At 40.1% G+C, this 22,954-nt stretch overlaps 1 protein-coding gene across 1 annotated transcript in view; it reads right to left on the bottom strand.

Annotated features, from left to right (window-relative positions):
- Positions 1 to 11,177: 11,177 nt before the first annotated feature.
- Positions 11,178 to 22,954, bottom strand: part of SPAG9 (sperm associated antigen 9) — a 177,290-nt gene continuing 165,513 nt past the window's right edge. Inside the window, exons 26-30 of the mRNA XM_007941865.2 lie at positions 21,603 to 21,774; positions 19,948 to 20,061; positions 17,379 to 17,555; positions 14,912 to 15,061; positions 11,178 to 11,293 (exon numbers count right to left, since the gene is read on the bottom strand). Coding sequence (XP_007940056.1) covers positions 11,178 to 11,293; positions 14,912 to 15,061; positions 17,379 to 17,555; positions 19,948 to 20,061; positions 21,603 to 21,774 — 729 coding nt within the window. The remainder of the gene's footprint in view (positions 11,294 to 14,911; positions 15,062 to 17,378; positions 17,556 to 19,947; positions 20,062 to 21,602; positions 21,775 to 22,954) is intronic.

Here is a 22,954-nt window from a genome sequence, read left to right as displayed (position 1 = left end):
ATTTGTACCTCAGTAAGCATTCTCCATGGCCTGGACTACTCTCCTGGCGTGGACAGCCCAGTGAGGTTGAAGGGGAGGAATGAGGGGCTGGCAGTCTTTTGAGCGCCAATCTGTGGAGGGCTAAAACCAATATGCTGCCACCTTCTGTTCAAAAGGGAGTAGTGCAGCCTCTCCCCAGCAAGACCGCTTGTGAAGCAAGTTCATTTTCCGGTCCCCAGGCACTCCTACACCCTTAATTTCTTGCTCTGGGAGGAGGTGGTATTGGGAAGCTAGGATCCTACCTAATCTCTCAACCTTTCTCTTCTTTCCCAAGCAAAGCCAAAGGGGACTTAGGAAAAACCTGTCTGGAGGCTCAGATGCCAATTCTAAAGCAGACTCTTGGAGACCCTTCCCCAAGTTCAAGAAGGAAAAGATGGACACTCAAGGGAAAGGAAGACTCTTCTCAGGCCCCAGAGAACGTAATAGTGTCTCTCTTCCTATTAAGACATAGTCCTCCCATCCATGGAAGTGATTTCTTGATGCCTCAGGGATAAACTGGTGCATCAGATGAAGCAGTATGTACCAAGAGGTGCAGGCGACAGGATTTCCTCCTTTAAGGATCTGGGTATGTTAGGTGCTAGTTAGGCATGAAAACTACTAGTTCACACAACCCCAACTGCTGAGGCTATTTCCTTAACAATGCATTAGTTGAGTCTTTGTGATCTACCCACAAAGCACTAGCTTTAGAGCTCATCTGAGCCAAGTCCCTCTTTTACAGGTAAGGGAAACTGAGGTCCCAGAGAGATTTTGTAGGGTTGAATGGCTGAGAAGGAGCTAGAATCTAGCATTCCTTACCATAACTTTAGTTTTTGAGATGTGGCCTTCTGGCTAACATCATATCACAGTATACGGTCTTTTGAAGGAAGGGCTGTGAACTTGTGGCCCCCGAAGCATGACCTTAATTCAGGGTGGGATGGTTTGGAACCATCAACTGAATGAAACCTAGGACTGGTTCTCAAGGCCTTCCTAGCATCCTTGGCCAGTTTCTGCTCCTCTCTAGGCAGGTCATCAGGATACTGCTCAAGATGCATCTGCAAATCGATACAGGACTCCTTTCTGGGTACCGAACGTGTGAAGTCCTAGTTCCTTACGAACAGGAACAGCCCCAGGTAAACACTCCAAGACAGACATGTAAATAGCCTACACATCACCTGTCTGGGCCCAAAGTAGAGGAAAATAAGCTTGATGAGAAAGGACAATTAAGAAATCAAGGCATTAGTGGGTAAAAGGTGGAAATACTTGTTTCTTGTTGTATAGTCCTTTATGTTGTTATGTGCCATTGAGTCAGACCTGACTCATAGTGACCCCTTCTTTGGTTTCCAAGGCAGTATCACTATGGAAGTAGATTGCCCAACCTTCCTTCTGAGGAGTGGCTGGGGGGTTTGAACCGCCAGCCTTCTGGCTAGCAGTCAAGTCTTTAACAATCCTGTGAGTGAGATATAATTACACTACCACTGATGAGGAATTTCAAGTTTTTGAAACTCCACTTTCTTGGGGTGTCTTTGCACCTGACCTGCCTGCAAAAATCTTACGAGATTTGCACTCTGGCTTTGCATGAGGTTATGCTAAGCTTTCTAGTCACAGAGAGAGCACCCAGCTCTCTTTGCCATTTCACACTCTGCTGTGCATCTGATGTTAACAATCGATTTCGTTCTGGATTTGCTCTCTACCTGTTTGTATGCACTGACTGTGAGTTTCTTTCAATAAAGTACTACAAACAACAGACACTGAAGAAGCATGTTTTTGAAAGCGTTTGTCAGAATTATCACCACTTTTGTGCTTCAGCATGTCCCTCATCCTCAGTTCGCCTGCATTGGAATGAAATTGTCAGTGCAAAGGAGAGTATCTCGTGGGTTCAGTGCTCATGGAACAGCCCTTTCACTTACATTAGAGAAGGCGAGGTGACAAGGACAGGCAGTCCCTTCCAGGTCCAACAGGCCCAAAGGGCTGCTCTGTTTCTTTTCAGACAAGGTGATGAACGTTGATGAACAGACTGGGAATTAGAACATTCAGCACGAAGTAGGTATTGTAGCCAGTATTCCTCTTGTTTTCATTGCATTATGAAACAGCCAAAGCAGGCACCACATCAGTATCCTCTGTTCAACTACCCTTTCACGTGCAGCCATGATACTGGATTACAAGTCATCGTTTCCACACCTACTCCTCTGCTGGCCAAATCTCCTTGAGGGTGAGAACTGTTTCTCTCGCCTCCACATACTGCACACCGACAACCTCACAAGCCTGCTGCTGAGTGCCCACTAGGCGCTGGTGGGGTGCTGGCTGTTATCACACACATTACTTCATTTAACCATGGCAGGAACTTTCTGGAGATGTTATTCTCTTTTTTACCTGAAGGCAACTGAAGAGTGACTAGTGAAGGGGCACCAGATTAGGAAATGGTAGACCCTGGATTCAAACCCAGGTTTTCAGACTTGAGATCTAGCACTTCCCCAACACCCTGCGGTAATCTCTAGTGTTGAGTTAATCTGGCTATACCCTCAAGTAGGAACGCGAGCCTTCACTCATCTCAGTTGGCCCTCTCTAGTGATGGGGAAGGAGCTCTGGTAGCATAGTGCCTAAGGCACTCTACTTGACTGCTCACCAGAAGGCTGGCAGTTCAAACTCACCAGCCACTCCTTAGAAGGAAGGTTGGGCAATCTACTTCTGTAGTGATACTGCCTCGGAACCCCAAGGAGAGGTTGCTGTGAGTTGGGTCTGACTCGATGGCACTTAACAACCACCACCACCACCGATGGGGAAGGCCCCTCCTCCGGCCAGGCCGTGGATGACCTGAGGATAATTATACACCACCACAGGGTTGCTCTGTGGATCACATGTGAATTTATGGGGTAAATACTTTTTAAAAAGTGTTAGATGTTATGCAAACAAGGCAGTGATGGTAATAACTAAAAGGTTATGGCTTTTTTCCATGAAAAATCCTCAAAGAGCCTTGCCGAGTGAATGTGGACTCATGGGAGATAATGTAGTTCCTTTCAGCTTTTACTGTAGCAGTAAGTTCAAAGTTGCCTAAACTTCCCTTATCCATGAACCAAAAAGGAAAGTGCATTGGGTGGAACCTGGGGTAGGCCTGCTGGCGGGCCACAATGTGCAGGCTCACAAGCTAAGAAAGAAGGAAGCTTTGTGCTCCTGGAAAACAGATGTGAGTCCAGTTAGGCTGCTCCGAGTTTCTCTTACACAGCTGTTCCCAATGGGAGGATCATCTGGGTAACTGTTTTTTCCAAATATACCAGTGGATTCTGAGATTTCTGAGACGAGAGGAAGAAGGAAAAAATTTTATTCTAGAAAAGCTCCCAGGAATTCTGGTGGCATAGTGCCTGAGGCATTTGACTGCTAACCAGAAGCCTGGCGGTTCAAACCCACCAGCTATTCCTGGGAAGGAAGGTTGGGCAACCTACTATGAGTCAGATCTGACTCCAGGCCAGTGCATTTAGGTTTTGAGAAAAGCTCCCAGGGCGATTCTGGTCACTGCTCCCTCTCCTGGCCAGGTTGAGAATTGCAGCTTTTCAGCAAGATTGCTGTCCCCAGGAAAAGACCTATTACTGGGTTGGGGTGCATTTGTCCCATCCCCTTCTCCTCGAGGCCTCAAAACAAACCACAACATCTTTGTCTGCGGGTGGCATTAATGCTCTGCTTGTCTGAGGCTAAAAGCAAGGAGCTGAACTATCTGGCATCTTTCATGAAGTGTCATTCTGATAAGCTGGAAATGTGAAGAAATCAACCAACTCACCAGATTTACAAAAGTAAACTCAGCTTCATAGGGATTGGGCAACCCAAGACCTGCAGTCAGGCATGGCTCTAGTCTGTACACCTACAAACCAAGGCATATTAGGACTAGGGTCACAGGACAGAGAGATTTAGAGCTGGGATGTGTTTAGATCTCCTATAACAAATGAGAGAATCAAAGTCCAAAAATATTAAAGCTACCTATCACATTTACCTATGACACATTATAGATGCCTGGGTTTAGACCCTGCAGAGAGTCCAATTCAGTAGGTCTGGGATGGAGCTTTGAAAGTATGCCTTTGTATGCAGTTCTGGGGTGCTGTGTTAAAAGTGATTTGCTTGGGGTCGCTGCAGGGACAGAACCTAAGTCTGCAGCCTTCTTTCCCATGAGACCACTAAAGAAAAGGAATTTAAACTGTTGTTTTTAGGTGCTGCTCAGTCGGTTCTAACACAACAATGTACAACAGAACAAAACGCCCAGTTTTGTGCCATCCTTACATTCGCTGCTGTTTGAACCCTCTGTTGCAGACACTGTGTCAGCCCATCTCATTGAGGGTCTTCTTCTATTTTGCTGACCCCTCTACTTTACCAAGCATGTCCTTCTCCTGGGATGGGTCTGTCCTGATAATATGTCCAAAGCATGTGAGACAAATTCTCAACATCCTCGCTAAGGAGCATTCTGGATGTACTTTTTCCAAGACATATTTGTTCGTTCCTCTGGTAGTCCATGGTATTTTCAGTATTCTTAGTCAACACCATAATTCAAATACATCAGTTCTGCTTTGGTCCTCCTTATCCATCATCCAGCTTTTGCATGCATACGAGGCGATGGAAAACACCATGGCTGGGGTCAGGTGCACCTTAGCCCTCAAGGCGACATCTTTGCTTTTTATTACTTTAAACAGGTCTTTTGTAGCAGATTTGCCCAATGCAATATGTCCTTTGATTGCATGATTGCTGTTTCCATGGGCATTGATTGTGGATCCAAATAAAATGAAATCTTTTGACAATTTTAATATTTTCTATTTATCATGATCTTGCTTATTGGTCAAGTTGTGAGGATTTTTTTTTTTTTTTTTTTATGTTGAAGTGTAATCCATACTCAAGGCTGTAGTCTTTGATGCTCATCAGCAAGTAATTCATATCTTCTTTGCTTTCAGCAAGCAAGGTTGTGTTATCTGCATATCACAGGTGGTTAATTAGTCTTCCTCCAATTCTTCCTCATATAGTCCAGCTTCTTGTATTATTTGCTCAGCATACAGATTGACTTAGTATGGTGAAAAGACACAATCCTGACACACATCTTCCTGATCTATTATTTATTATATGCCACCTCCTGAAGTGGTTGAATGGTGACCAATTTCCGCCCCACCCCCAAGTCAACTTGGTTTAGAGTCTGAGGGATTTATCAAAATGGAAAAATAGTAAGCAAAAGTTGACAGAGCAAATTCATTTTCCATACAGTAGTTCATACATTTTGTTTCATGACTTTGACTACAATTCCCCACAATGTAACAGCTCTCTTCCGACTTCCTCCCCATAATTACCTCTTCTTGTGGCCTTCCCTCCCAGACACTCCTGCCCCCCCCCCCGAGCTGTTTCCCTATGAAAACACTGCCCTTCTGTTCTCCCATGACTGGTCACTCCAAGGAGTGTATTTACCTTATGTAAATGTTCACCCCGTATGCTGCCCAATTCTTTTTGGTATAGTGACTCTATGTAGTCCCCCTTCTACCTTCTTTTGGCAGTTCCTGCATTGTTCAATATTTTACCCACAGAGTACTTCAACACTGCAAACTGAGGCTTGAATTTTTTTCAGTTCTTTCAGCTTGAGAAATGCCGAAGCTGTTCTTCCCTTCTGGTTTTCTAACTCCAGGTCTTTGTACATTTCATTACAATACTTTACTATGTCTTCTAAAGCTGCCCTTTGAATCTTCTGTTCAGCACTTTTACTTTATCATTATTTCCACTCACTTAAGCTACTCCATGGGAGCTCTGGTGGCATAGTGCCTAAGGCATTTGGCTGCTAACCAGAAGGCTGGTAGTTCAAACCCACCAGCCACTCCTCAGAAGGAAGGTTGGGCAATCTACTTCTGTAGCGATACCACCGTGGAAACCCAAGGAGGGGTTGCTATGAGTTGAAATCGACTTGATGGCAATGAGTTTGGTTTTTTTTTTTTTTTTGAAGCTACTCTACATTCAAGACCAAGTTTCAGAATCTCTTCTGACATCTATTTTGGTTTTTTCTTTCTTTCCTTTTTAATGACCTTTTGGTTTATTCATATATGATGCTCTTGATGTCATATCACAACTTGTCTGGTCTTCAGTCATTAGTGTTCAATGAGTCAATCTATTCTTGAGATGCTCTCTAAATTCAGCGTCTTGGCTCTCATGGACTTGTCTTAATTTTCTTCATTTTCACCTTGAACTTGCATATGAGCAACTGATGGTATGTTCTGCAGCCAGCCCTGGTCTTTTTCTGACTGATACTGAGCTTCTCCATCATCTCCTTCCACAGATGTAGTGGATATGATATATTCCATCTGGCGAGGTCCATGTGGATAGTTACTATTTATGTTGTTAAAAAAAGGTTATTTCCAATGAATAAATCATTGGTCTTGCAAAATTTTATCATGTGATATCTGGCATCATTTTAATCACTAAGGTCATATTTTGCAACCACTGATGCTTCTTGTTTCCAACTTTTGCAATTTAAAACTAAATTGTATTTATTATCTAATATTTACGGCATTCTGAGAAGCTCTGTAACTATAAAACCTTGAAGAGTTTTCCTAATAAACTGCAGCTGCTGAGTGAGGCTTTCTGTGATAGCCGGGGTTTTCAAGCCTTCACTGAACATAAGAAGCCTGGGGTCGGTGATGTAAAGAAGTAGTTGAGGGCTTAAGCAATATGGCCCCACTAAGGTTGGAAGACAGACAGTTCTGTCCCTTTGGAGGGGCTGACTGTAGGCCACAGTTCCAGTTACAAGAGTGCTCCTGTCTTGTTCCTCCAGTAAAATGTTTCCTGTCCTCCATTGATATGCTTGCCTCTAACAGCTGAGATTGGGAAGATGACGAAATGAGGTGCAAAAGAATTAATCATTTTCCAAAACAATGAGCTGGCAGGCCCCAAAGGACAAAGGGACAGTTAGGGTAAGGTCCCGTCAAGTTTCAGAATGAGCTAAGCTATTAATTATGTTATAGAATATCCACCTCACAGGATAGATGGCTGTGGCTCCATCTAGTGAACTGTTCTATTCACATGCCAATCAGGGCTACTTCTGCCATCATGTTTGAACTCCCCAATTCCTGTAGATACAAAGAATATACACGAGATTAGACTAAATACCACTGTGCTGAACATGGGTTCACAGTGTGCTTCCACGTGATTAGTTTTATAATCATCCTTCCTTTCAGAGTCTCTCTTCAGCCAGTGGGTCCCAAATAAGCACACTGCATGACTGAAACCTGCATTACGCTCTGCCTGTCACTACTGAGTAATTTGGCAAACGGGAGGCCTCGGCCTTAGCATCACGTGTGGATTGTGACTCAGAGCTTCCAAATTTCTAGAAAGCCCAATTGTCTCATTAGAACACGTGAACCAAACATGTTCTTCACGAGTATTCCCCACCAGTCGCCTTCAGCCAGTGCCAAATGGTGACTGTCCTGACCCTCAGAAGTGAGATGTGTGATGAGGAAGATTATCTGACTTTCAAAAGAACCGTGTTGAGGCCCCCTAGTGAAAGGCAAAAGCAAAACAAAACACACACAACCCCATACATGTTTCATATACATATTTATATATATCTCATGTACAAAGTTACATTCCGAACCCCAGGGATTCCATAAAAGAAATAAATACTGAAATAACTACATTGCTAAATGAGCTTTTTGCCCATAGTAACAAAGCCTCAGCCTCTAATGGACAGCAAGTGGGATGCTAGTACCCATTTTTCAGATTATAGAGGCAAGTGAAATTTGGGATAAAATGTCTAGGACAAAAAACAAATTTAGAACATAAATGGTTAAAATATAATCAAACACTAAGGAATATCTGACAAAATTAATAAGAACTTAATTTTTTTAAGAGAAAGAAAAAAGACATTTAGTGTTACAATACAGCATAACCCTGTTAGAAAAGCATTTATGACTTCCACATTTAACTCGCTCCCCTCTTACTCTTCCCATGTTACAAACTGGGCCCAAATGAGTCCCTTTGTTAACATGATCAATTAAGAAGAGGCCTAAATCCGGCTGAGTCCTTTGGTAACCATCGCAATAATCACAAGGAAATAAATATTCAGTTCCACAGCATTTGCAAGACACGCATCCTTTAGAACAGTTAATATTATGAGACACTGTTTTGTTTTGTTACTAAGGCAGCCTATGTTAAAGGGTCTCTTCTCAAATATAGGAAGACCTTTACAAGAAATGAACAGCACAGCCGCTGAGACTGCATTGTAACCTTTTCTATGCAAACACACTTACTCTGAAGTTACATGCTGCATAGTTTGTGCTCAATATGGTTTATGCGCTCAACAAGCTGCAGCTATAAGAGATTCCTTCCTATTTTAAAAATTTAGATCCACATAAGTTAGAGAAAACACTCTCAAAACAGAGTTCGTAGAGGACATTCTCCCTACCGCATATTAGGCTGATGGATATGATAATTGCCTTTTTTTTTCCGTAGATCAGCAATGGTCAATTCTTGGCAATTTCATATGGTTCAGCCTCCTACATAACCCAAGTGTAACAAAATGAGAATCCTTGGGTCTCCCTTTTTCTCTTCCTATGAGAGTAAATTATTTTACACAGACATACCAACCCCAGGTACTCAAGCCTCTTTTCTGCCTTTGACATGGTAGCTACAGGTAGTTTACACCCTCTTTGCTTTTGCAAAAGCTTAAATTTTTCCATTTTCTCCCATAGGCTACCATTTTGACCAACGTGAACAATACAAGAATAGAAACCTGTTCTTGGGAAGCAACATGAAGAGCAACTGAAATGACAAACACAAGTACAAGCTGTTAAAATTGCACAGGCATTTCAATCCTCTCTCTGGTCCCTGAAATGATTTAACAGGACCACAGATAAATGTGACATCTTTAGATAAAATAACAACATACCTATATCCCTTAAAGCCAGTAAGTTCAAAAAGAGCAATTACAACCACTGTACCATGTTTGCATTCTTCATCTGTAACTCCTGGTTTCCCAAATTACATTCGGTCACACAAACATGTAAATGGCGAAACAACAGCACATGGGTCTAATCTGGGATGTTTATTTCTTGGCATTGAAATTCCCAAACACTTTGGTGTCTATCTCTTGTGAACTTATACAATATTTCCAATAAATGTTTAGTAATGCTTTTTAAGGTACTGCTAAAAATCTCTGATTTAAAATAAAATGAAAACATAGCAAACTAGCCATGGAAAAGTAGACAACATTTTGGTGCCTTGAAGAAAAATGACTAAGTAGCTAAAGCAAAACATTACCTTTTTCATATAGTTCTTACCAAGAGTTTTTCCTTGTACCCATTTCAAGTGGCCACAATTAAACTGTGCCACACAATGTGCTTACTTATAGACACACGTGGCCAAACGGAACCCAAACGGCTCATTAAATCCCACGGATTCTGTAAACCGAGCCGAAGCATATACATGAGTAAAAGTCACTGGTGTACTTTTAACAAATACCTTTGCATGATAGTCCCCAAAAAAATCCCCAGTAAGAATGCTTAGGCACCTTGAGATTTGTGTTTTCTTTCCCTTTTTTTTTTTTTTTTTTTTGACGTAATCTTTCTGACGATTATTGGGGGGAACTAAAAAACTGCTGTGGAGTCAATGCTGATTCAGAGCGGCCCCATATGACAGACTAGAACTGTCCCATAGGACTTCCAAGGCTGAGTCTTTACGGAAGCAGACTGCCCCTCTTCCTCCCTCAGAGTGGCTGGGGGGTTTGAAGTGCCAACCTTTCATTTAACAGCCAAGTGCTTCACCACTATGCCACCAGGGCTCCTGATTGGGGATGAGGGGCTTTATTTTATAGGTTTATATAAAAAATAGCACTTAAATTTATATTTAGCTTTGCTTAAAGTAATGGGTAGGAAATGGTAAATTACACATTTTCAAGAAGCTTGAGGGAAAAAATTGCAGCATTGTTTTTAAAAACTTACTAAACAAGAAAATCAGTTAAAACTAGATTCTAATCTATTTTTCAAAATGGGCATTGTGAGTAAAAAGATTTAATGTCAATCTTTACTTGATGACATCTTCGCTCTGTTTTTATCCCTTACATAGTTTTCCCCTTTGAAGATGGCATTTTAATCTCAAAAGGGCACAAAAGCTTCAAGTGTTATTTACATACAAAATACCAAGCACTAGCTGTTCTATAGTTTCATACAGAACAGAAAAAACACTTTTTCCAATCAAATTCCTCATTTAGTTGGTTAGGCCCTACTCCATCACCACTACACTTTATGCTTGTCAACAGGTAAGAGCAGTCCAGGAACAAATGGTAAAGAGGTGAATTTTTACATGGGAAAAACTCAACCAACCACCTCCATTCTCTGCTATGAGGAATACAAAACACAAATTTCCTTTTTAAAAATCCTCCCGGTGCTGAAGAGGATTCGTTAAGTCTTATAAATAATAAATTTTCCAAATATGTCAGTATGAAAATGAGACAAGTCTCAAAAAAAAAAAAAAAAGTCAGACTATTCAGAGAAGCAGGTCTCATAGACTTTAGAGCTCTAGGAAGTCAGAAACAGGAAATTTTATTTAAATAGTGTAGTCTTAATTTTTTTCATATAAAACCCCCCAAAATCTGATGAAAACAAAGTTTTATATACCATATAAACAAGATTTGTCAGATTTGAAAGTGAAAGGTAAAGTCATTTACAGTTAGCTTTGCGCTCTCTCAAGACAGATAAATCCTGGTAATCCACCTGATATTAGTTTGTGTTAATTTTATAATACAGTGGGGAAAACTTTTCTATTGTACTTAATGGAACTGTTTAACTCATCATGTGTTTTCCATTAATTCCATAATTAGTGACAGCTAAAAAGTGAGCCCATCAAATGAAGTGAGTTACATTAGACCGTGGCTGAGTAAGCCACACATGGATTGCTTCCTGTAGTTCACCAGTTTGTAGAAAGTAAACTTTCTTTGATTTGTTCATAATACACTGACATTGCCTATTAACACTGGTGCAGTAAAACAGCTAGCTCCTGTATTGTTACGGTAGGACAGATTTTGTAATATAAAGTTAACAGGGAAAAAATGCTCACACATTATGTGGTGAAACTTAGTTCACAAAAAGAGCATTAAATAAAGGGGAAAATAAACCATGCAGAAGAGACGGCTTCTCCACATTCCTCTGTTTTCTGTGGGCTCACTCGTTGCCATACATCACTTGCCACACTATCAAGTGACTCCTTTCTGCTTTGGCGACAGAAGGTTCAAGTGGAAGATCTTCTCCAAGAAGTTCTGATTCTCCACCTTCATCACCTGGTGGATGATAGGAGGATTTGAGTGAAGCTGAGCATGGAAAACATGCTGACCCAAGTCAGACCTAGTGCTTGTGGCCAGTCTATGAACAGGATGCACAAAACTTGTCCGTCATTATAGGGAACATTGTTGTTGTTGTTGTTTTGCCGTCGAGTCGGCCCCGACTCATAGCGACCCCTCCTTGGGTTTCTGAGGCAGTATCACTACGGAAGTAGGATTGCCCAACCTTCCTTCCAAGGAGTGGCATAGTGGCTAAGGCACTTGACTGCTAACCAGAAGGCTGGTGGTTCAAACCCACCAGCCACTCCTCGGAAGGAAGATGGGGCAATCTACTTCCGTAGTGATACTGCCTCGGAAACCCAAGGAGGGGTCGCTATGAGTCGGGGCCGACTCGACAGCATGTAACAACATAGGGAACATATTTACTTAAAACTTTTATTTCAAATAAATTAAGAGAAATGTCATGAGTTGGAATCTTCACTAAAGCTACTGCCTAACTTCTGAAAAGGTAAAATCATTTTCAGCCTATACAGGTAGTCCCCTTAGGAAGAACTCAGGTTTCGATGAACCACTTTGACATGACTGTCTGCTGTTTGTTTGGTACATCTTATCATTAATCACATGTACTACACAGATGTCGCAGCACATAATCTGGTGATGTTATCATTCACTTATAGACGTTCAAAAATTAGATTTATAGATACTGATAATAAAGAGCAAAAATAATGAAAACTAAAAACAAACAAAAAAACAGAGGTATTCAACTTAGTCGAGACCACTTTATGACAAATTGTATTGGTAAAAACGAGTTCACTATACTACAGTGGAAACTCATCCCAATTATGTTTGCATATTGATGTCAAGAAGGCAAAGCTGTCCAATTCTGTGCTCATTCAAAATGGACAGTCTTTTCTTGTTTATTTCAAATGAAGAACTGAAACCAGATAATACTATCAATAAGCAAGCATGGGTACAAAGCGCACCAATAAACTAAACCCAAACAGCTCGTGCTTATTATCAGGGACAGCAGTGAAGCTCTCCTGTCAAAGGCAACTGATAGAGGAACACGGAAATCAAAACTGTCTCCCTGAAGCACAAGATGGCAAAGAGCCTGCTTTAAAAGCCTTGGCCAAAAGCCAATTTCTGAACTGAATTCTAATCAGATGGTTAGAACGTACGAAAATTAAGTATGGCTCCTAAACTTAAAACTACCACAATGCTAATCACACGTTATTTGACTGAGACAAAAGACTGTTCGCATTTGCTCTTTAAGTTTTTCTATTTTGATGATTCTATTTATAAAAAAATTATCCTGTTCCTAGAGTCTCTCTACATCCTAGGATTTAAGTTAAACCATTAAAAACACAAGACTGTAAGAATCAATTTCTTAATGCTGAAAAATTATAGTAAGAAAAAGGAAATGGAACCAAAAAGATCAAAGCATATTCACTCTTTATTAGCCTATGCTTAAAGATGAGTCTGTTTTTCAGGCTGGATTAACTAGAGATACTGCCTAAACTGGGTAAGCAATTCTGTGCTGTTTTTAGGATCCATGATGGAAGGAATTTTTAGGGGAAATGAAAAAACCACAAAGATTTTATTATCACAGTCCTTAGTGTGGTTCCAACTGCCACACTGCACTCTAAGAAAACGTTCTAAAAAAATCACCTCAGCCCTAGAATTTCTTTCTATAAAGGAATTCTGAATCAACAATTACTTAAAACACATTGAAATGACTCCACTCCTGCTGACATCGTCAGAATTAATTTCTAAATGTAACATTACCACTCCCTTAAAAGTGTGCAATGGGCACTCTGCCTAAGATTCCAGTTTTTATGTGGCACACTCATTTATGTGACCCTAAATTTAATACTTTATTCTTACAGAATTTGTACCCAAACTATTTGTCACCGATCTGCAACATTATTATATTTTCAAAAACCTTTCAGTGCCTTAGGTGTAGGCATTTTTTAAATCACTGGAATTTTAGGTCATCCAGGAGACCCTTTTATAAATAAATAAATAAGCAAATAAAAGTGCACAGTGCTCTACAGTTTACAAAATAGTACACTGCCACAGTAATCCACTCCCCCTGTTTTCTTCACATCTGTTGGATCACGCCTTTCTGGATCCCTTCATAAATTCTGATAATCCTTTAAATGAAGTCTTAACTCAGAGTTCTATCCTAGAACCTTTTCTTTGTGCCCTTACACACTCTCCTGTATGAATCAACACTCAAGGCTTTTACTACTACTGCATGCCAACAACCCCCAAATCCTACCCTCCTGATATAAAACCTTTATGCAAAAGAACAATGGAGACCTTCTGTCTAGATAAAACCCATGCTCTCGAAGTCCATATGTCTCTCCCTCCTGATCTGCGTCTTCTGTTCTGGTAGTCCTCATCTCTGGGTAAACAGTCACTCAGAACTTGGGAGCCACTCTAGGTCACACTCCCTCTTTCCCCATATCCTATTAGTCACTAATTTCCTACCATGTTTCTTATCTATTCCCATTGCCTTACTCAGGTATTCCTTTCTTCCCAATTCATCTGCCTATCTCTAGTCTGCACCTCCAATCCATCTTCCACTCAAATCTAATCATATTACTCCTGCACTTAAAGTTCAACATTACCTGTTTGCTTGGCGAATAAAGTGCAAACTCCTTAATTTGGTATATGAGGCCAGCTCCTCTCTCCCTTTTTAGATTTATCTCTGGTCAAATTTATACTTTCTTCTTCCCTATTCTTCAGTCATTTAAAATTGTCTTTCTTCAGTTAAGATAGTTTTACATCTCTAAAGCTTTGGTCAAATTATTCTTTTACCTTGGAATGCTAATTCCCCAGCTCTTCTCATCCCATTCCGTATCCCAATCCTGTAGACTGATGGTATCAGTGTTGAATCACCTCAAGCATCATCTTGACTGCTTTCTCTCCCAACCCCTGGGAAGAACTGACTACTCCCCATAAGAGCATCTATAATATTTTAATTTATTAATACGTTTGTATTTCTGTACTGTCCTATTATCTTTTGGAGGGAGGCTTTGTTGGTTTTCTATTGATATTTCAAATTTAAGGCTGCTAGGCATATAGTAGATATGCGATTAATGTTTATAAGATAAGAAAAGAACAAATGAAATAGATTGTGATGCAAATAAGCACTTTATGAAGTGTTTTTATTATCTACATTTTACAGATGAACAAACTGAGTCTCTGAGGAGTTGAATGATTTGTCCAAGGCCGCTGGACTCTAAACCTTATGCTCTTTACATACACCACAACACATCACCACAATCTGGTATTTTCCAATGCTCTTTCAAACAAATATACTGTGGTACAGAAACAAATACCAAGTCCTTTCCCATGTAAACAATACAAAGAGGTCATCTTAAAAATCATTATCAGAGTAGTTTCTGGTTTACTGTGGGTGAAAATTCAAGTCACAGAATGTAACAGGATCTGAGCTCCAAACCCGTGGAAGTCGAGGTAGCAGTCCTCTTCAACACTGAGACCCTGAGCTCTTAGAACCAAAGACTCACCCCTGCAAAAGTCAATGTGGCCCTCCCCTCCACTGAGGACAAGCACAGACTTCAAGAGCATCTCCCAGAATCAAGGACTCACCCATGCGGAAGTCAATGTAGCCCTCTCCTCCACTGATGACCAGCATAGACTTCAAGGGTGTCTGGCTGCCAGGCTCCTGTGCAGACAGCCCTGCTTTGTCAGCTGCTAGATCGGTACCACTACTGCCACTTTGTGGGCTGATGACTTGACCTATTTTATACAGGAACAGAAGTGAATATTGTATACCACAGATGGGGAAGGAGACTGTCTTCCCCTCACTCCCCAACATATCTGGAATTGAACAAAAAAGGTAAGTACATTCTAAAGCATCACCAAAGTTATCAGAGGTGTTACGAGCCTCTGGATATGAGGGTCATAAGAGTTCAACTTGATTATCTAAGTAAAGCAATTTTGTACCAATCAGGAGCAGGTCCAAACTCTGGTGTGAGATGTATGTATGAGGAGGCTGGTCCTAGCTGTCTGCTTCAAACTGTTGGAATCTACATTGTTTGATCTGAGGGAGAACGGAAAGCTCTCTTGCCAAAGAGTGTGTGTGTATCTGTGTTAACAGACTGAGAAAAAGCCTTCAACTTAAGCCTTAGAAGTTTGGATGTTGACAATGAATATCAAATTTATTTCAAATCAATGGCTTTCCTCCATAGTTAAGTACACCTTATTTTTAATTTAGTTTATGGAAATAGAATTCCTAGTATTTAGAACCATTTATTCTAAAGTTTAAGGTCTAAGGTAGACCCCTTAAAAATAATAAAGCATCACCAAAGTTATAAAAATAACTATCATGGACACCATAACGCCTTTTCCAGATCTCTGACTATGGTTTTTTGTCAAATTTGCTTTCCTTTGGTCAAATGACATAGACCAGGCCTCCAGGAGGGAGCAGGATACAGTCATGTGATACATTTAAAAAAATTTAACTTATGCTGAAAGTAGAAAGTACACTTTGATTTATCCCCACAGGACTTCATCCATACATTCATCAATTATACTCCGGAAGAAATCAAGCCTGCTGAGTATAAAGGTAGAATGAAACTGGCCACAGTGCTTTTTGTTGTAAGGCCAGTGGCGGTAAGGATTAAACCATACACGTTGGCCTAACTATTCTGTCATTGTGCTCTCCTTTTGTGACAGAGCTAATAAATCCACTAGTCTACTAATAGAAATGATCTCTAGCAGGCTTGATCATATGCACAAGAAGGTTCATTGCAGTATCGCTTTTAACAGTACACGGGTGGCGGGGGGACCCTAGAGCTCCATCAACAGAATGAGTAAAACGTAGCACATGTATTCAGACGTTAGAATGTCATAGTTAAATGAACAACCTTAGATACTTATGTATAAAGGTTAATAAATTTAATGAGAAGTCGTATACATGTGCTACATAAGAACATTTAAGTAAAATTCAAAGACAAAAAATATCGTATATTGTTTATAGATATAGTCAAATGTAACAAAAATATAAAAACATGGGCGGGAGGGTACATATCAGCCTCAGGACAGTGGTTACCAGTGGGGAGAAAAAAGGGAAAGAATGAGAGAGATATAAAGGGGACTCTGTGACATTTTATTTAAGAAAGAAAAACACCACTGCTAGCAGTTCTACCTGCAGGAATTTATCCTAAGGAAATAACTATTTGTATATACAAGATATATGTTTCAGGAAGCTAATTACCATGTTATTAAGGATATGGAACAACTGGTTAGGGTACTATGTGCCAGCTCCTATGTTATATGCATTTAAAAATTTAATCTCTGGAACATCTTTGGGACAGAGACACCATCATGTTCAAAGTCACACAGCTAGTTGGTGTAGCAAAGCCAGGTCTGAACCCTAACTACTCCTAAAACATGCATTCTGCACACATGTTGAGTAACACTGCTTTAGGATTCTCAATGGACATTTTTCATTGGCCATCACTAATACCACCTTTCATCTGGATGGTGTTCTATAGTGCCCAAAACACTTTCATTGATGTTCACAACAAATGAGGTAGGCAGAGCAGATACATGCACTTATGGGGAAACCAGTCTCTGAGGTTAAGTGACTTGCTGAAGACAATAACGCCATGACTGGCAGAGACAGAGAGCCCAGGCACCCACGCTCCGATCCACTGTTCTTTCCCGTAGCGCTGCTAAAGCACACTTGACCAGAGCACATTTGCCACCTCTTTCTGCATGCAGCTTTGATGATGTGGGCTTTCTTCTACCAATTTCCTTCATCACGCCAAGATCACTTTAGGTATTCTACTGCAACACAACAATACCACTGCTTTCAAAAGCAAGTGCGTTTCTAAAATAATACTCAAGGGTTGAGGAGGAAATTCCAAAATAACTTCATTCAAAATAACATTTATTCCCTATAGCACTTTATTCACACCTCCATTGTAGGACTTGCTTCATATTATATTGGAATTATCTGAACTCTAGTACTTAGCATACGTCAGGTAACTGTGTAGTAGAACCAAGGAGCACAGAAGAGAGACAATTACATGGAACTTCGCAAACTCACCTGGGACTGCCACAAAGAATTTCACAGCATCCCGGTGCCCATGGAAGCAGAGCTGTGCATGAGCCATTGAACAATAGGGTATAAATGTTCCTGGAGTCACTTTATCACTGTTTTCATCACCATATACACGGATTACACTTCCAGGACGACTGCCTGGCACTCCTGAGGTTTTATTCGCTGCAACAGAAAAACCAAATACCAAACATTTTCCCCTAGAAAACAGTAATGATGCAAGATGTTACTGGTTAATCCTTAGGATATTATCTAAAAGCTACAGGCAGTTGAGATAAATAAAATAAGGGCAGCAATGCCAATTCAAGACAAAGCTGGAAAAAAAGAGATACTGCATGCTGGTTATTTTAAGTACCTCAGTTAATGGAGTAGGGGACTTTGCCAGTCTAGCAATAACTAAGTTTATTTTTTAAACACATCTATTAATTTTTAAAAAATCATTTTAGTTAACAAAAGAAAACAGACTTATCTGTTTTGGTTTGTTTTAATCTTCATTTTAGAAAAGTAACTAACCATATAGTCCAAAGTGTATTTTTTAAAATAAAATCTTTCTTTATAGTTTGCTGTTGTTCATTGCTATTGAGTTGATTCTGATTTTTACCCCCTATGGTGAAAATAAGGAGTCCTGGTGGCACAGTGGTTAAGTGCTTAGGGGCTAACCCTAAAGGTCAGCTGTTCAAACCCAGCAGGAGGAAGATGTGGCAGTCTGCTTCACAAGGTTACAGCCTTGGAAACCCTATGGAGCAGTTCTCCTCTGTCCTCTAGGGTCACTATGAGTCAGAATCCACTCAACAGCAAAGAGTCACGATAAGAATATTTCTTTTGAGGGGGGTGGAGAAAGCTGTGCTTAGAAGAACCCAGCTGCTGCAACAGAGTAGCTGTCATTTACACCACACTGACAGTTTGCTGGATTGTTTTAGAATGACCAGACTCACAAAACATCCCCATTCCATGGGCCAGTAAGTACATGAAAGAAATATGATCTGTAACAAGAGTAAACAATGTAGATTAATGGCAGTTTTAAGAAATGTTTCATGTTTTAATTGGAAGAAAAAGTCTGAAGGAAAGTTCAGCTGCAACAAAAGAGGATAAATAGACTAAGCTGCTGAGCAGTTTGGTGGCCATGTAACAAACATTAAAGAAACAAAAAAACCTGCTGCAATGCAGTGACTGCAAGTGGATGACATTGAGGAACATTCAAGAAAGTATTCTAGAAGTGGGAACAGCCTCACAGTGGCTATAAGAAGCCAGGAAGAAGAGTTTGGTTCAGGATCTGCACTTACCCCTCAGCCCCAGTAAACGTCCCTGGTGGAGGATTACGGCTAAAGTGAGAAAGGAGGAAAGGGGACATGGAGGGGTGCATGACAGGGAGGAGAATTACTGTGAGCCACCACTCTCAGTCTTCTACCTGGTGACGTGGTACTGAAAGCTCCTAACTACAGTAACGAAATCCAACTTGGCATAACACCAAGTACCACATAAAATTCTGACCAAAGAATATCTGTATTCAAAAAAGACAATTTGATTTGACTTTGGTTTTCTTAATTATTAAACAAGTTTAGTGAATCTCAATCAAAACACTAAGAACTTAATGTGGGACATTTCTTAAATGCTAATACTGCCCTCCCCCTTTTTCTTTTAAAAAATTCAGTTCAAATAACTATGCTGAAATGGAACTTTCCCTTACAAAAAATGAAACGAACTCGGGGTCCTGGAATCTTTTAGGATATAAGAAGTGGTCTAAACATGCAGAACTGTGAGCAATAATAGAAAGGACAGCTGGTATTAAGAACGTGAGTTCTTTAAAGGCTCTCTCCTGATATACCTTTCAGTTCTCCTCCCTCCCTTTGCCCTGAAAAAAGGTAGGGAGATTATAAGGTATGTGTTTATTAACTTATTTTATGGACTTAAGGCACCTGTTTTCAAACCATTCCCCATGACTCTTGCAACACAAAAACACTTATTTAATGGATGACCAATGTAACATGAGAAACATATGATGAACATTTTGTCCCCACAGTAATAAATCACATTCTTTCCAAAGAGATCATAAGTAGGTTTGTCTCCGGCATGAGGAAGGGCTTGTTGACCTCCTTCCTGACAAACTTTTCCTACAATTTTTTTTTCCCCAAAACCCTCAATAAGCAAATAGAATATCATAAAATCAACTATCTGCTGGGGAGCTGTGAAAAACTAGGGTGGATGTTAGATAGTATCTAACATTTCAGAAATAAAGATGAAAGAAAAATGGACTTTGACCTTTATTTCAGTGAGATACAACTGTGATTTCTGAATTGAGAAAAAGGATTCTCTCACAATGAGAAAATTTTACTTATGAATACTGGTCGTTAACACATGTGAAATGTTATTCTTCTAGAGTTGTAAGTTTCACACGAAGAGGAAGGGAATGAAAGACCTTTGCCATCAGCCTGATTTTCTGAGTTCCCATCAATTTGCCAATACCTAAACGATCCCGCCTCTACCTGAATTCTGGACCTGACTATTCCCAACAGCTCTCTTGTTTGCACTGTGATGGTTATCTTAAAAATATACTTACTTTCTGTCAATGGGATGGAGATAATGACACCATTTCCTGTCCCCACCCACAAACGATTACAAGACACCATAAGAGCTGTGATCCTCACAAAGGAGAAGCCTAGTTTTCCAGTACCTAAACAGCGAGGGGGAATAAAAAGAACATTTTATTGAGAAACTAGAACAGATGATGTTTTCAATTCCCAGTCCCTCAGGGTAGCTGAATTAATACAAGAGAAAGGAAAGGTGGTCAGTGCTAGCTGGATGTTTTCTGAAAGTGCACATCAAAGCAAACATATATTTGGCTATCTGATAATTCAGGGTTAACAGAAAAAGAAAATTCTAGAAGTGACTGGCATTATATTAACAGGAGCAGAGTACTGTTGATCAGAAAATATGACACAGGATTTAATTAGGCAGCTACCAAACCAAACCAAAATGTAAAAAATAAAAAAAAACCGGTTTATTAGATTAGGAAATCAAATGTCTTTTGGTTTTAAAACTGGAAGAGTTCTGGTTTGCCTTATATTTCTTTGCATAGATAAAAATTATCTTTGCTAACAAAATCAATGTTCTTTTCTTGGTTATATATTTAGGTTCCAAAGCAGTTTCAAAAATTTTAGGATACCATACACATATCATTTAGAGAGAATGGACACACTTATATATTTAAAGGGAATTTTTACTAATGATCTTATTTTCTAGAATTTGAGAAGCAAAATGTTTCAACAGGTAATATATTTAAGACAAGCAGCATCAGTCACTCACAAATTCTATTTATAGGAACTGAGGGCATGATCACAGGATTACAGTGTGAGAAGGAGCCTTAACTTATCCAGTCAGTCAAATCTAGAGATCTTTACCTATGGTCAGAGTGTACTCCTTGAATTAGTTTGTGTTCATGTTATGTACAGGCTTCCTAGAAGGGAGAGGGTCTATAGCTATTATCAGGTTCTCTGAGGGCAGTGACCCTAAAAATGTTAAAAACCCAGTGACCCAGTGCTGTCTCTCTCTTCATTAAAGAGACATTCCTAATAGTCTATGACATTGGATTAGGTGCCACTGAAGACACAGCAGGGCCTTAAGTGCTGTGCAGGGGAGAGTCATTAAATAAGAATCACGTAATACCCATGGCAACTACATGATAAGTAAGACTAAACAGTAAGCCTACAATGAAAAAGTATGAGAACCTAAATCAAACTCAGAGATCAGGGAAGATGTCTCCTGGATATGACATGAAGCCTGTCACATGAAAGTTAAGTAAAAAAGGACTAAGAAGAAGAATTTCCCAGGCAGAGAGTACAGCATATGTGAGGGCCATGAAGTGAAAGGAACTTGCTGAGCTATGAGTAGAAGAGAGTGAGCAAGGAGAGAGTGGTCAAGACCATGTATATTCTTCTGGTCCAGTGAGAGAATGTGAACCTCATGTAAGGGCATGAGTGGAAGTATGTCAAGGTGATATTTGCACATGGCTTACTATTCAGAGAACAGATTGGAGTAGAAACAAAGGGACCAGTTAGGAGACTCTTGAGGTTTTGGGGAGGGGGGGACATCTGCCCGAACATGCTCAGCAACAAAAGTTCATTCTCATTTGTTGGTTCTACCCAGCCATCTCTGACCATTTAAAAATAAAACATTCTCTTTGATTGGCAAAGATAAAGCACTTGGGAAGCTTACCTAGCATTTTGCTTACATAAGGCTCAATGTCCACATCCTGTAGGTGTTGATAAGTGTGTGCATGATAGAGACGGAGTGTGGAATCCAACCGAATAGAGACCCACACGCCGTCACCCACCCATGCAAGCTGCCGCACTTGGCTCTCTTTCCTGGGGTGTGCATCAAATGATTTCTAGGAGAGATTATTCAATCACAAAGTTACTTTTGTTATGAAAGAGTTTGTGTTTAAAAACTGTGTTAATTTACACAGTAATTTAGCAGACTATATATTAGTGAAAAGAAGTATATCAAAAGAGATGTTTAAATACTGTTTACTAAATACGATGACTCTTACGTACACATTGCTTTCATCCTAGAATACAAAACAAGAGAACAAGGAGCCAGAGATGCTGGACTACAGCACTGTACAGGATATCAACCTATGAAAGCAAGAGTGGCACATCCGTACTATGCAACAGTATTCAATGGTTATACAGACTGAGTTTGATTTCAGAATTGTTGCAGAGTAACACATGAAGTAGGATCCTATTTCTAATTACACAAAAAGGAAAACCCATATCACATTTTTCTCTCTCTGTACAAGTGAATGTATACATGTAAGGAAAAGAATGCATCTGAAAAATACACACTAAATGGTTAACTTTGGAAATAAATGGGATTTGGGGCAGGAGGAGAAGGAAAACTTTCACCTTAAAATTTTCCTGCTGGGGCTGCTTATGCACAGGGAGACAGCTCAGGGGGCAGGAGTCCATGGAGGGAAGGACACTGGGAAGAGGTAACTATGGGGAGGAAGTGGGAGGGGAGCTGTTGCATTGTGGTAAACTGTGGTCAATGACATGAGACAAAGTATATGTGAACTGCTGTATGGAAAGCGAATTTGCTCTGTAAATTTTCCAAATCACAAAAAAAAAAAAAAAAAAAAAAAAAAAATTTCCTGCTGGTAGCTTGCTGTTTCTGTTTTTAGAACACAATCAGAATGAATTCATGTATTGTAGCAAAATTTTTTTCAGAAAAGAATGCTGAGGGGTTTTTGTTTTCACAACAAATGCCCGCTGCAATGTTACCCATGTGTCTGTAACACACAGATGGATTTGCCTGGATACACAGGGGTGATGGGAGACATGGGAATCCTCCCTGCAACCAATCAATATGTAATTAAACTTTCAAGAACCATGTATTCAAATACACACTTATGCAATCTATGTACACAGACACACAAATATTCACATGTGCACACTCTCCTTACTTTTTAAAGGAAGAACCACTTCCCCACCCTCATGGTCAAAGTGTTAAGAGAGGTGAAGTAACACAGAAGCTCAGATGTGATCCAAACATAATCGCTATAGTGTCCT

Source organism: Orycteropus afer, unplaced genomic scaffold (genome assembly GCF_000298275.1).
Source record: "Orycteropus afer afer isolate SDZICR_OR568_19922 unplaced genomic scaffold, OryAfe1.0 scaffold00085, whole genome shotgun sequence".
Classification (NCBI taxonomy): domain Eukaryota; kingdom Metazoa; phylum Chordata; class Mammalia; order Tubulidentata; family Orycteropodidae; genus Orycteropus; species Orycteropus afer.
This window is presented reverse-complemented; position numbering and strand designations above follow the sequence as displayed.